This window comes from Anas acuta, chromosome 1 (genome assembly GCF_963932015.1).
Source record: "Anas acuta chromosome 1, bAnaAcu1.1, whole genome shotgun sequence".
Lineage (NCBI taxonomy): Eukaryota > Metazoa > Chordata > Aves > Anseriformes > Anatidae > Anas > Anas acuta.
In genome coordinates this window covers 53427302-53442579 of record NC_088979.1, presented here as the reverse complement: position 1 = coordinate 53442579, position 15278 = coordinate 53427302, and the positions used below count along the sequence as shown (strand labels likewise).

The 15278-nt window shown below is 38.8% G+C and overlaps 1 protein-coding gene across 4 annotated transcripts in view; it reads left to right on the top strand.

Moving 5' to 3' along the window:
* DZIP1 (DAZ interacting zinc finger protein 1) overlaps window positions 1-14398 on the top strand; it is a 32742-nt gene extending 18344 nt beyond the window's left edge. For 2 of the 4 annotated variants that reach the window (XM_068677111.1, XM_068677100.1), the window contains exons 11-19: window positions 3995-4054; window positions 6813-6958; window positions 7296-7488; window positions 7860-7989; window positions 8188-8238; window positions 9157-9359; window positions 9753-9883; window positions 12690-12861; window positions 13563-14398. In XM_068677111.1, coding sequence (XP_068533212.1) covers window positions 3995-4054; window positions 6813-6958; window positions 7296-7488; window positions 7860-7989; window positions 8188-8238; window positions 9157-9359; window positions 9753-9883; window positions 12690-12861; window positions 13563-13645 — 1169 coding nt within the window. In that variant the 3' untranslated portion in view covers window positions 13646-14398. Of the gene's footprint in view, window positions 1-3994; window positions 4055-6812; window positions 6959-7295; window positions 7489-7859; window positions 7990-8187; window positions 8239-9156; window positions 9360-9752; window positions 9884-10494; window positions 10543-12689; window positions 12862-13562 lie in introns of those variants that run through there. The other 2 variants (XM_068677127.1, XM_068677120.1) reach the window with 2 other exon arrangements.
* Window positions 14399-15278: the final 880 nt, after the last annotated feature.

Here is a 15278-nt window from a genome sequence, read left to right as displayed (position 1 = left end):
ACAGGTTTTATATTTTGTCTTCATAGCACACTTGCCAGAGTGCTTACTGTGGGCATTACTCCACTATAGACAATTTTAACACTGCTGCTTGGGGTAAAAGTACTTCAGCATTTCATAGCTCTAAGTAAATAGGATTTTTCTTCAGATACTGACTAGTAGACCAGATCCCAATAGTACTAGCAGAACACTGTTTTTTTGTTGTTTTTTTTTTTTGTTTGTTTGTTTGTTTGTTTGTTTTTAATGTTTATTTGTGTTTTTTTTTTAATGTTTATTTGTTTTAAACTACTAGATGAGAACAGACAAGTAATATATGGTATGATGGAAACACACAGAGTCAGAATTATTCATTATTGTGAGATGTGTTTTCCTACTCCACCTGCATGGAAAACATCTTCAAATATTATTTAAAACAGAAATTTAAAGATTTTTTCAGAAGAGATAGTCTGGAGGATGTGATATATAACTACAGCCAGCTTGCATTATGGCTGGGGTTGGCAGCTGGTGTTTAGCTAGGTTAAAGTAGGAAAGCTAGGTAGGGGATTTAGCAACGTATCATTATGAGCCATTTGGTTAGGGTTGGATGTTGGGGAGGACCAAATTAGGTTTGGAGTGAAAGCGGTTCAGGCCAGCAGAAGCTGGTTTATGGCAGGGTCTGCAAAGGGCTGTTATCAGCCAGAGGCATCTGGTTATTGCTGAGCAAGTGTTTTACAAGGATCACTGGGCGTGGGTTAGAATTAGGCTTGGGCAGACGTTGGCCGGCATTGAAGGGCAGGCATTGAAGAGTTATGGTTGAGTTAAGCAGGATCAGTTAAGCAACGCAGCAACAGCAGAGCCTGTCTCAATAGGCTGAAGTATGAAGTTGATATTTATCTATTTTATAGTTGAGAAAGGCGTGGATCTGGGAGTCAGGGTTCAAAAGGTGTCAGTGAACAAAGTGTAATTGAGGTTGCATCTGAGCTGCAGGCCTGATGTAACCTCCAGTTCTACCAGCACCCTGCTAGTCCAGAGCAGGGGCACAACGTGCCTCCTTCCTCGCCTCAGCCTCCTGGCACCTATTTCTAGGGAGGCCCAGACACAGTCTGGGCGTTCATTAGCTTTGTTCATGTGGAGAGGGGAACTGAGAAGTGGCTACGAGCCCAGAAGGGAAGGTGGTAGTCTAAGCTCAACGCCCAGGCTGGGATTAAGCTAGGAGTGGGGTCCTGGCCAGCAAGGCTGAATGCCAAATATGTTGTCGTAGAACAATGTCTGCTAGCATCAGCTGAACTAGATTTAGGACTGATAACTGACAGGAAAGTAACTGGCCCTGCTTAAGTCAGTAGTTGCAATGGTTACTTATTTAAGGCTGACGTTGGACTGCGGCCTGGTGAGGTTCTGAGCAGAAAGGTCTGATGGGCTCAAGGAGGTTACCATACCTCAGGGTAGTTAGGATTTGGGTTTGCATCCATGGGATATTTTTAGATTTCAAGCTAGCAAACTGCTAACGTGAGGTTTAGTTGGATTGTCTGACTTAAATGATTCCTAATGATGAGCTGGCTAATACGTAGCTGCTGCTGATTTCAAGGATATGCACTAAGGTAAGAGCTGAGATCAGATCAGTGTGATCAGGCTGCTAGAAGAAGCACGTCTCTGGTAAACCTCCCGAGTGTGGCTCCTTAGGGGGGCATCTCTACACCTGTCTCTAAGCCCAGGGAGTGGTGAACCATGCTGCTTTTTGATGTTTAATAAACATCTCACAGAATATGTATACAGTAAAAAGAAAGGCCTGGTTTCACTGGAAAACTTGGCATTTCCAGATGTCCACTCCCCCATGTCTTAGGCCTTGATCTCCTCTGCCATCATGCAGTCCACAACAGTATTACACGTAGCAGGAATACACATTTGGTTTTGTTCTTGCGACTCTTCTTTTGTTGGTTTTACCTTCCTATGTTTGCAGTATACTGAGGAAGATACACCTTTATTCCAGTTTAGCAGATTACTTTCAGCTCTAAGTTCTGGGGACTGGGCTTCTCCTTCTTACCTGACAAGGGCTTGTGGTGAGGTGAGCCACCTCCTTTAAGCAGATTGAATTTGAGTAAAGTACAGAGAAAATGAGTATAGATTAAATATAGATTAAATCCAATTACATACCAACTAGATGTGGTCCAGCCAACAAACTCTGAGGCTTGTGTCTATGCAACTGAATTAAATCCCACCAGAGCATCCCTTCAAGCTCTTTCCTCCAAAACAGGGGCACTGCAGATGTTTTGTAACGTTCCCAAACCATTCCTGAGCATTGCTTTGGACATTGCTACTTGGTGCAGGGCAGCAGTGCATCAGGAACAGCTCTAGGAGTTCAGTAGCATGGAGGATCATATGATAATTTCCCAAGGCATTAATGATGCTCTGGCCACTGTTAAAATCAGGGCCTTACAGACTGAAAGACTGGAAACCTGTTTGTCAGTCCATCTCTCAGGGTTTTGCTTTTAACTGTTTCCATAAAATATACTGACAATAGCATCCTGTTAGCATCATGTGACAGGTAAAAGCAGCATCTTTTAGAACTTATTCAATGCAAATTGTATGGGAGCAAATCTTCAGCCTTGTAACCAGCTTGGAAAAACGTCTTGAGAGACTTTTCTAAGAATATAACTGCAAGTACAGAAAGCAAGGAGAGAGCAGCTACCATAGCGAAGGTTTTACACCACACTTCGTATTCCCTCTTCAGGTGGGAATTATTGGAGGTGTGACATTGTGTCATTTAGCTCCACGTGCTCATTTCGCTGTCATAACCCATCCCACTGCATTCACACTCACACCCTGTGGTAGAAGAAGTGCTGAAGAGCAGACACCTTTACAGTAATGCCACTTCTTCCCATTCCACCAATACAGCAGAGCAGCCACTGAGAGCACCAAAGGATCCTTGTGAAGGCTGGGGCAAATATATGTTGGCCCTAAATATTGGCCAATGAATTGTTTTCTCCTATACTGGCAGTAGTTGGATGCTGAAAGTATAGTTCACACGTTTCTCTGTTTTATATAAACCCTAGAAAAAGCTCAAGTTCTAGTTTTTATCAAAATAAATTTATACAGAAGATGAATATTAACATTTTAAAAACCTTATTTTTTATTAATCTACACAGAAGCATTTTTATGCATCTCTCACCTGAAGTCTGTAAAATTGTGAAAAAAAGAAGTGTACTCTGGCCTCACTTGTATAAAAACAGTTATTTCTGATGGCCTACAGAATAATAATTTCAATGTGTTTAAGAAGATTTCTTTAGCAGAGGATGTTTCAAGATAGCTTTAAAGCTCATGATACTGAATTGCACTATTTTGAAGTCACTGAATATTTAATAGGTTCTGCTGGAAATGTTATCTTTATATATACATAGGTAAAATTTTCTCTGTCTTGCACATACGGACTCGCTACTAATCCTCTGGATTAATGAGTTAATGAATTTTTTGGTTTATATTTTTTGAGGATTTCTATATCCATCCATTTCACTTGCTATGTGTAAACTTTTAATATCAAATTGCACATAAACAGTATTTAAAAATACATTTAAAAATGAAAATGCTTCTTATGACAAATGGATGATTACTAATTTGCTTAATCCTAGGTGGCCTTGTCTTTGTAGATGCTTAAAACCACCCCGCCTGGCCTCTGGACCCCATTCCAGGAGGGTATGGGGTTTTCGATAGCTCTGTGACATATCAGCCAGTCCTGTGCAGGTGGCGTAAAGCTAATATATCTGAAGTAAAGCAAGACAGCAACATTTAGGCAAATGAATCAATCCCAAAATACTTTTTGTACTAGGATCACCTCTACAAATGTTTTCCATCAAGACAGCACTTGCAACTACGTAGAGTCATGGTACATTGGGCTTGTGATTGTCCAGCAGGTTGTGAGCACTCAGGAAAATTGACATCGGTGTGGTTTTTGCCTTACTTTCCCCTCTCTGGACCTTGACTTTCTTCTGTCCTGTTTGTCTGGTGTTCCTGTTCTTGTTGTTAGAGCAGGCCCCCTTGGTACATATGCTGGAGCCCATAGAGGAGCTTTCAGAAGAGGAAAAAGGTAATGGTTGATACAGAACCAAACGTAGCTACATGTTTTTCTTGACAATAAAAATGTGAATATTATTTGATGTGTTCAGTGTTTTTCATTGTACTTGAATATGCTTATCTGGCTTGGGTGGGAACATTCCTTGCATGTGTCAATTTCCTTTTGCCATTGGTGCTTGTAAATATTATGATTTCCTTATCCAAGTTTGATACCTTTTTGTGGAGATCTGACTTAACTCTTTAACGCAGGCTTATTCCATATGTCCTGAGGCACCTGAGATAAGCAGAGCACAAATGATTGATGAGGAATACCCCCTTGCTAGGAAATTCTTTTGGTATAATCTGGTGCTCCTGTAATGTACGCTCACTTCTTTTTCGTACTTAGCATAAGCAGGTAAACAGCTCAGCTGCAGGAAGGAAGTTTGTGGTGAAGTGGAGGCTGAAGCTGCCAACTTTTAGAGGTGGACCAAAGATACTTTTGCAAGTAATCTAAGTTATGCCTGCCTCTGAGCAGCCACAGCTCCTGCCAAGGTTGTGCCCGGTGCTGGTGACTGCAGCTCTGTGCTGATAGCTACCAACCTAGCCTTGGCAGCTGGTCCTCTGCTTCATTGGAGGAAAACTTGGGCAAGGCCACACTTACAGGGACAGAACAAATGGTGTTGGCTCATTGTGCATGGTCATCTGCTTGAGGAAGCTCACAGTACTTGGAAAACCTAATAGCTGAAGAGCATAATCTGTGCTGTGCATAAAAATACATATCAGTCTTGAACCTTACAGCCAGTGAATTTAAATTCTGAAGGAATTTGAATACATCTATGCTTTAAGTGAGAAGTTTCCCCAGGGAAAACCCACTGACTACTTGAAGTAAGGACTGCTTACATTTTTGCCGTTCCTTCTGCTCTTTCTCTCGCTTGCCACCTTCCCTCGTGATGGATTGTCTTTGATTCCTCTGCTGCGCCTCAAGGCATGGCCTGCAGTGCGAAAGAAAGCAAGAATGCAGTCTGGAAGGATGGACCCAGATTTTTCTGTCCTGCTTTCAGTGACAGCCGGTTATAAGGGAGAGTGTGAAAAGTCTTGACTCGGCACATTGCTTCATTGGGTAGCTGAGGCAGCAGGCCACACCTAAGGACCCTTGGCTCCAAAGTTGTCACATCTGGTAGTGCTGCTTGGTGGTTTTGAACCAAAATCAGTAAGAAAGCAGTTCCTTAAACAGAGCTCTTGGCTCCTGCACAGAGGATTTGGCTTAAGTTAATTAGCAAGGATTAATACTGTCATTAATTAGGATGATGCTGGATAGTCTTGTTACTCATATTAGTATGAAGTGATTATGAAATAAAAAATGATTTTAGATGGATCTGCGTTATTGGAAGGATTAACATCGGAAAGGGACAAGATGTAAGCTCCTTGGGAGTCTTCCCCTTAAAAGGTGAGATGTCTCCTGCCAGGCTTTTGGGAGGATTTCATGCTACGTGATGGGTCAGGACATCACCCTCTCCTGATCGGCAGTAGTCTGGCAGCCCTACCTTCCTGCACTGGCCGGTACTTTACCTCTCCCAGGACTCAGCCCTTCAGCCAAATGACTTTTAATCCCACCTCTGTCAGGTAATGAGTTGTCCGTATTGTTCCCAAGGCCAGATGAGGTTTCAGCCAGATGCCGTCCCCTTCAATACACGTCTCTCAGCGTGGTAGCTGGACTTGGCCAGTTTTAACTTCCTCGAGTTCTTTCCAGAACCCCTCAGAAGCATCTTCCTCAAAACAACCTAGATACATTTCTTATGTACGTTGAGGGTTTTTTTTTGAGTCTTTGTTGACCACTGCCAGACAGAAAGAGGTACCATGGCCCCACTGGTAAGTGTCATTCAGTCAAATTCCCCTCTTGCCAGAGACATTTTACAGGTAGGTTCCAAGTGGGCGAGCTTTGCTTTGCTCTCCTGGATGACTCTACAATGCTTCGGCTTAACTTTAACACCAGTCTTTCATTTCGGATAAGAATCTGTCTCGATGATCCTTTTTGTCTTGTGTAAGAGTTCGTGTCATTACTGGCACTTAACCTACGGGAAAGAAGTAGAAAGTTCTTCGCCCGCTCTTTAGTGTCTGTGATGTCGTAGATCTGCGTAGAAGAAAACTGAACTTTGTCCTTGAAAGAGTTTTAAAGATAAGTAGTATCAGTTTTGTATTCTGTGAAACTGTCTGCCTCAGGCTACGGTTTTGTTTTTACCAGGATTTCTGAAAGCATTACAACTTTCCTGAGATTTGAGCTCAGTAGGCATTTTTTTTTTTTATCAGAGTTTAGCACGTTGCTTGAAACTCATCTTGAGAACAAGTTTGCCATTCTCCTGTTCTAACTCCTGCTAGAGCTTAGCTCTGATTTGAGACACCACTTTTAGAGGACTTGGTTATCAGAAGACAGTCTTTCTTTATCAGAGGTTCCAAAGAACAGTTCTAAAAGTTAAGATCTTTGTTGGTAAATATTCAAGCGTATCTTCACAGTGCTTCTGGAACAAGAAAAAACAAGACACAACGGCGAGTACTAGATGCTGAGTTATAGTTTCCAAGTGAGCTGACTTCTATAAGCTAGCCCCCTATTTTAAGGAGAATGCAAACTCCATGTAAACAAAAAGTGCACTTGTATGTCTGTGGTGTTTGTAAAATATATATATATATGTATATATAATATATATAAATATATATATTAATGCAGTTTTAACTGTTTTTGGTATTGTGGATTTTTCAAACGTCTCTTAAATGCATTTTTTCCATTCTTATTTCAGAAAATGAGAAAGGTGATCGTAAAACAGGTAGAAGTAACCAACAGCTAATAAACGCTTTGAAGACGGATCCTTCTTTAACTAAAGAATTAAGAGTTGTTTTGGAGCAAGCCCTGGAGGAGAAGCTGGAATCCTTAGGAATTAAAGCAGTGAGATTATTTTCAGTTCTTTAGAAGAGGGGTAATGTTTGTCCCGCTCCTTTGCTATCTTTCACTTCTGTATCACAGCCCTCAACCTAGAAAATCAAGTGCTAGATTTCTAACCGTTATAAATCAGTGTAATTCATTAACCTGAGGGAATTTCCATCAAATTACAGCTGTGGATGATTTGCCTACAGCTATGAGCAATGTTTTCACTCTGTTTTTTTGTTTTGTTTGTTTTTTCTATGGGTTTTGTAATATTTGAAGTTTAAAAGGATGTATATGATTGTAGGTTATAAGTCCCAGAAACAGTAGCCAGTGTTTACAATCTGATTTATTTCTTTAGGGTGTTCGTGGTATCCCAAGTGATCGTTTAAATAAAATCTTGCGTGCTATTGAATCTGCCAGAGAACACAAACGGAAGCAAGAGCCTGACATGCAACAAATTCGAGAATATCTTGAACGCCAAGTCAGCTTTAGGATTGAAGAGAAATCGTCATGTAATAGAACTGTTTCCAGTCCCCATCTTCCTCCAGAAGGTCAATTAATTTATTTTAGTTTTATTACTGTGGTACTTAAGGTTTTATCTAGAAACATTTGGGTGTAGCTGCCTTCATAATTTTTCATATAACTATTCTATGTAGTTATGGCCTACTAAACAGTTTCCTTTAAAGGGTTATTAATAATTAATACTAATAAAGGGGCATAATTGCAGAAATTTTAGCTCCTGCATTAGAAAGATATATAGTAACTATGAATTGTTCTGCAGAAAAAAAAAAAAAACTTTTCCCCTTTATTGTATAAAACCATAATCTACAGCAGAAACATCTTTAATTTTAGAAAGAAACCAGATGTTAATGTAAAAATGCCAATCATTGCTTCTGATAATGAGAGAGAACTTCTCTTATAGGTAAACAGAAGTTCAGTCAATCGGCAATTTCCTCATTCACCGTACCACAAAAGCCAGTAAGACGGTCTTCAACAGCTGTCCGCCCAGCTGAACAAAGAACAGCCATCACGGAGAACACATCGACACCAAAGTAAGAGATGCTGTTCTCATAGTCCTCATACCTCAGGTTAACAATCACCTGTGGGTTTGTTTTTTTGGAACTGATGTGTCTGTTTCATGCCAGTATAATGTAAAAATTGTGGAAACAATTCATATTTTTTTCTACATACACCTCATACTTCTTCAGTTGACTGTCAGCGTTGAAATAACTTGTCTTGTTGTTTTTTAGGTCCGGGAAGCTTTTTGGAAATGGATCTTCCAGAAAGACGTCTAGTATCACGTATGTTTTGTACTGTTGTACCAAAAATGTTTTCTTCAAAAATACTTGTAACACAAGAGCTATTGCTAAGTTTGAATTATAAATACTCTTCTGGACTTTACTTCTTCTTACCTCCCTCTCTCCTCATTATTCCATTTGAGTCTGTTGTTATAATCCCTGAAAGACAGCATATTCTCATTTCAGCAGATGTGTTCTTTATTGGGAACCAGAGACTGTCAATAAAATCAAAAATCACTGCGTTCCAAGCCAGGTGGAAGCATTTAAAGATGTTGGTGACCTCACCTTTTCAGTTTGTTGATATTTTCTTACTGTGATCAAAATTAAACACATTATTCCAGGTCTCATCAGGCACATTACTTTTAATTTTCTGCTTTTGTTTTTTTCTGGGTACCATTTGAGATATAATTCTAAACTCATCAAGACAGAAGTAGGTTGAGTCTGGCTATTAACATCTAATTAACAACTCAACAGTTATTGTAACTTGAGCGCGTGTTATGGAAAATTCCTAAATTATTTTCATCAAGCAGAATACCCAGACAGACTTTCTGTGGTGCAAATTCCATGGCCCTGAACTTTGCTCTCCCATGAAAGTCTATTGGTGTTTGCTTGGCAAGATTTTTTATGTGTTGGTGTGTTGGTTTTGCAAAGATAGTTCATAGGCGGAAATAATCATGTCTAAGAGCTCTCTTAGATTGAGAGATCTATTGTGATAACTTCTTGAGTTTACTTAGCAGAATTTCTTTCTGAATGATTTTATTGATAGAGTTTATGGCAGTTCCTGTTGTTTTTGTGTTTTTGTTTTTCCTTCACAAGAAAAATGCACAGGAAAGGAAAATACAAGAAAGCTTAAATATATGCATGTGTCAGTGCAGGCACTGAAACCCAGTAAGTCCTCAGGATGTGTGTCTTTTTGTGTAGAACTCCACCATTCAGTTCAGAGGAAGAAGCAGATGAAGATGATATTAAACAGTTGTACATATCATCAGAATTATTGGAAAAGCAGTCAAAAACATCAACCAGCAAAGGCAACGCTTCTCAGATGGCTTCTGACAAAAGTGATATGGATGGGGCAGAGGAAAGTGAAATTGAAGAAATTGAAACACCTACCAAAACCTCAAAAGGTTTTTGCACTACTTTTGTATACGCATGTTTTAACAGGCTGTGCATCATTTTGCATTTGCTGATATTTCTGTGTTAGAAATATAACAAAAGCAGGTTATCTAGTCTTGTGTATGTGTGTATGCAATTTATTAGTTTGGTAGTGTATTTATATTATTATAATACTTAAGGATGTCAGTTAAAATCAGATGAGTATCAAGTTGTATGGCTGCATGCAGAAAAAGAGACAATCTCTCTCTTAGAGAGGCTTCTGTCTGAAAGTGCCTTTCTCAGCCTTCTATTTTGTGGAATATATTTAGGGAGTCAACAATTGTTCTTGAGGCTTTATTGTAACATTTGCCTTATATAGAGAGAGACAATTTTCATTCATATAATTTTTTTTTTTGAACTTCTAGGAACTGTTATTCAAAAACTGACTGAACAAGTTGAAAAGAGTCTTTCTAACCATGGAAACAAGAGCAAACCAGCTGGAGGGATTAATGTCGCACAAGCATTTATTAAGAAAGAAGAGGTGCAAGAACCAAAGGTATTACTTTTAATAACCATTATTAAGTAATTGAACTAGATACCTAGTACTTGAATGAGATCTGTTGCCTTTTATTTCATGCTGAAACTATTTTGATGCAAACTTAAGTCTCAAAGACAGTTTTGGAGTTGGATCTAAATAGTCTTTTGGGGGCATCTGCACTGTTATATATAGGAGTGCTAGAGAGTGAGCTGTGTGGCGTGTGACCTCATCATCCATACCCCTTTCTAGATTATACCATGGCTATTTTGGCTACCTATAGTGATCCAAAAGTTTGGGAATAACTGATAACACTTTATCTCCTGTTTCAGCAATAGAGTGAGACGCTTTCTTTACTTTCCTAGTGTCTTATTTTGATGGAGGAAAACATGAATTTGCTTATAAAGTATTTTGGAGTATTTTTAATTCTTGAGCTCTGTCTGGTATGGAACTCGTGACTGCATTTTAATGAGGGAACAAATTCCACTTCTGAGTGTGGAAATTTGTTCTGCTGCATCTAGTTATCATATGCTGTTCTCAGACTACATCCAATCTATCACTGCTAACTGTCCTTTGAGTATAGCATGTGTTCACAGTCAGAATACTAACACAGCTTATTCTCTGCCCCTCAGGCTTTACTAAAGCCCCAGTCTTCCCCTCAGTGTCAAGTTTTATAATTGGTAAGCCATTTTAGTGCATATTGATCTTTACCTGAACAATTTTTTTATTAAGAACAAAAGTTAATCGAAGTCAGAAGTCAAGAGCAGGTAGGTGCTGTTCATTTCAGTATGCTAGTAGATTGAAGTAGATAGACAGATACTTGTTCTGACATTCAAGAAAATCTATTTTATTAAATAAACAAATAATAGTAACTGAAAATCCTGTTATCCATAACAAAACTGATTTGTTAGGGCTTCCTGACTAACAATTAAATGGGAAAGTTATCAATCCTCCAAGGTATATCTTGGTATATCAAGGGACACATCTATTTCAGTTTCCAGAAAAGGGTGGTGGTCTGCATTTGAGCTGTAATGGTGGGGTGCTTTTAGTTGCCACTGGAGACGCCTAAACTGTCCATTGATTGTGTGAGAGCTGCAAATCACACTGAAGTCAAAACTATCAAATCAGACGTGACTATTAAAATGTCATCTGGGGCCTGATGTCACTTTCAAATTCTCTGCAAAGGCAGACGACTTGAGACTGTAAAATAGTCACAGTTACATTTAGGGGATGTTACATTCAATAACGATCTATAGGTGGTTGGCCACTGCATTAAGACGTTTTTGGGCTTCAAGAGCAAAGAGCTGTCACAAAACAAGACTTAAAATCTGTGTTTTAAAGATATGGAATACATTTTTGTTGTAATTCATTTGAAATATAGAGAATACACAGTGACATGTTGCAGTATGGGTGTGATGAGTTGGAAATGAGTTTATGAACCCTGCCTAGCAGTTCTAATTGGAGCCATGTATTTTACACTTGATCAAAACTGAGTTCTGGATGAAGTTGCTATTTTTTTTCAGTATTTTATGCTTTAAAAATCTGTAGAGCTGAGTGAAAGTTTGAGGAAACCTCCTCCAGCATTTCTGAGTGTGTGAGACTGACTTTCTCACTGACACACCCTTAAAATGCAAATAATTTAAAACGGCAAGATGGTGAATCCTGGTATGTTAATAATACAGCACAGCAAGCAGATCTGTCAGATTTTGAAAAGCAGTTTGCAACAGTTATGAATGTTAAACATTGAATTATGTTGCAAAATAACTTTCACTCTGGTCTCTTCTTTCGAGACGCACTACCTGGTCCTGCGTGTGGATTTTTCTCTAGTACATACATAACTTACATCGTTTTCCAGTTGCATCAGAATGTTTCTTCTGTGCAGTGGAAGCACATTCTGTGTGTTATTGTAACATTCAGAGGCTCTGGTGAAATAAGGCTTTTAGCTGTGTGAGAAACCATCTTTATCTTTCCACGGGTAAGCTCTGGAGTAATGGCTGGATTCCTTTGAACCACAACCGATTGGCAAGTAGGGAAATGCTGCAGCTCTTCTTTCAGAAGATGAATGAATATATTTAGTTCTCAGGCTGATGTGATAAGATTGGCCATGGACTTGCTGCCTTCAGGTTATCTGTTTGATTCGATAATCATCTCGGGAACTCAGGCAAATCCACCACTTAATTAAAAGTGGTCATACTTGTCCATAGTGACGGTGAGTCTTTGGAGAAATATATATTTTAGCTTTGAGCAGCAGGTTTTTCACTTTTATTATTTATTTTTCCCGTGAAATAAATGAATTTTAGATCGAAAATGCAATATTAAATTTTTAGTGTGAATACACAATACTTATATAGCAAAATAAACTGCCACCTTGCATGGTAACAGGTATTTTTTCTATTTTAGTAAGTAATGTACCTTCTAAAGTAAAAAGGATTTTCCAACTCACTGCAACAGCTAATATTCCAGAAAAGAAAACCCTTTTTAAAGAGTTGGAACATATTATGCCAGAAAACATAGGTTTCTGCCAGTTGTGGATCTGGCCCTTTAACTTTTTGCAGTTCCTGCCTTAAAAAAAAAAAAAAAAAAAAAGCAACCATCTTTAAACCTTGGAACCAAAGTAACAAATTCATATATATATATTTAATGTATTTACATATATAATTGAAAAATGTGGATGTTAAAACTGGTGACAGATGTCACAAAGGCCATGCACCAGTGCATTTTTCTGCAACAGTTTCACATTGCTGGGCTTACAGGAGAACCTGATCTCAGCAGAACTTGATGCGACAGAGGAAAAAATGCACTCTTTTTTTTTTTTTCTCCTTACTAGCTCACAGAAGTAGATGAAGATGACTGGGATATATCATCTATAGAAGAAGACTTTTTATTGATGAAAAATGATAGCGGTCAGAAGGCATTGACAGCTCAGAAAAACGAGGCAAATGCTGCATCTGTTGTACACGCGTGGGGTCTTCCGAAGAAGAGTGTGCCAAAAGAGGAAGGTAATACATTCATACTTCTAAGTTACAAGTCTTAAGTGCCTGACACACCTAGAGAACTTAAGTATAGTGTATTACACATTGTAAAATACCATATATTGAATAATAAGAAAAAATGGATGTGTTTTTACATACACATACATATGATATGTGTATGTAAACACACATGTGAATACGTAGAGATGTCAAGAAGCTTTAATCTGAAATTTTACTATCAGGATTCAAACATGGTCTTAAAAATTGATCATCTAAGACTTTTTAATTTTTTTATTTTTAGCCTTTCCCAAATTTGAGGCAATGAGGAATTTTCTTACTCTGTCTTGAGAATAATAATCAGCTCCTAGGTTTGTTCCAGATACCTATCCAAGTGTCCTGCCAGGCTGTGATAATTACTTGAACCACTGGAAAGGAAACAGCCTCAATCTCACAGAGGAGCTTCAAGCTCTAACATTTCAATGTGTTTAAAGATTAAAACTGAATACTTCATACCATTTTTAAAGAGAAAGTAAGTGTCATGTTGACACTACTTGTATACACATATTCTGTGACACAAACAGTCTTTGTATTATCAGCATTTGTAATTTCCTCACTGATGAAGCCGTGGACTTCAGGAAAAGATGTTTGCTCACATAACATATGATTCTCTCATAGATATAATCAAAATACCCCTAAAATCTGATTAATTTTTCTTGTTATTTTAACAGGCCTTCATGAAGCTGATAATACAAGCACATTAAAAAGCAGCTTAGTCACTGTTACAGATTGGAGTGATTCTTCAGATATTTAATTGCTGTATTCCTGATGGGAGGCACTGCTTCTGGGTTCTGCTGGGGTTGAAAATGTAGTTGAAAGCATTGTGTTTTCTATTTATTTCTCATATTGTTCGTGTAACAACAAGGAATACTGTATACGGAGCTCTTGGGTCTTTCAGTCCTGAATTTGAACAAAAACTTTCATATACACGTCACTTGCACCACTACTTGGAAACAGAGGATTAATTCTTCTTTCTTGTGAAGTCAGTGGTGAAAAATCTTGATTTCACTGAAGTGAAGACTTTGCCTCTGATGTTTACTTTAAAGACTGAGCCTGGTCTTGTAAGAAAGCCTGTTCACTAGTGAACAGAATTTACTGCAGAATATTATTTTTAATATTTTAAATGCATATTTTCTTGTATTTTATCATAAACTTTATAAAAATTGTGAACAGTGTAAATACAGTATTTCCATGTATTAAAATGTTAAGTTTCTTACATGGTTTACAATAAACACCAAAGGAAAAAAAATGGCCTCACGTATAAATATGTTACGACTAAATGCCTCCTAGTTTTTGGTTACTTTTTTTCCTACTGGAGTTGAGTCTTTGTTAACATAAAAGCACAAAAAATGGAAAACAAACAAACAAAAAACAACAAACACATCAGCCCGAGGGTCAGTACTTTCCTTACTTTAATTGGGCAAGTACTTTCACGTTTCTGTTATGTCCATATTGCCTGCCTTCTTGTAAAGCCACAATCTTATTTTGACTTAAATGAATACAAAAATAAGGTAAAATAAAAGTAATTGTGAATGACTTTCTCACTCTGATGCATTTTAGATGACGTCAGGCACAAACCTGTCTTTTTCTATTGTACTGTGCCATTACTAAATAGGACCAGATACTGTTTGTACTTACACCTTTGTCCCAAAATAGTCAATGCAATGAAACTCCAAGGGTGCATCTGTTCAAACCTCAAGGCAGGCCTGAGTTTGTGCCTAAGTTTAGGGTCTCAGCCTAGAAACTACTCTGTGGTTAGTCATAGTCTCTGATTTTATTTATTGACTCATTGTGTAAGTGTTCCCTCGAAATCCATTGCATTTCTAGAGCCAGGCAAAGAAACAGCGCTAGCTGAATTTGTGAAGTGCTCTAACTAATTCAAGATTATCCGGCCTGGTGCTGTGAAGTACTGCAAGCTTTTACTTGGTTAGTCCTTTGCCAGGTGCTCATCATCGCACGTGCCCTCTCCGTATGCCGTGAGGCTGTCTCTGAACAGCTGCTTTCGTAACAACTGGCCCTGACTCTCCTTTGTACCTGATCAGCCTGTGCTGCTGCTGGCTCCCCAAACTACAGGCTTGTTTTCGCTTTACCCAGGCTCCTGATCTTATACCTGTGGCACTGACTTGACGAATGTATTTTCTTACATCCCTAGCAATGTCAAAAGGAGATAAGAGCCTCGCCCCTGGCAATGTCAAAACAGATAAGAGCTTGCTGATTCCCATTGACTGCCAGCACCTGGCAGTGTGCTCCGAGAGTCCAACGTCACTGCTGATCGGTGGGGAGACATTTTACATATTAACCTGCACAGCGTGACCCTCCTGCGCGGTGCCGAACCCCTTGGAGAAGCGCTTGCAGTGATGCACTACGGTACCTGTAAGGTGTGCGGT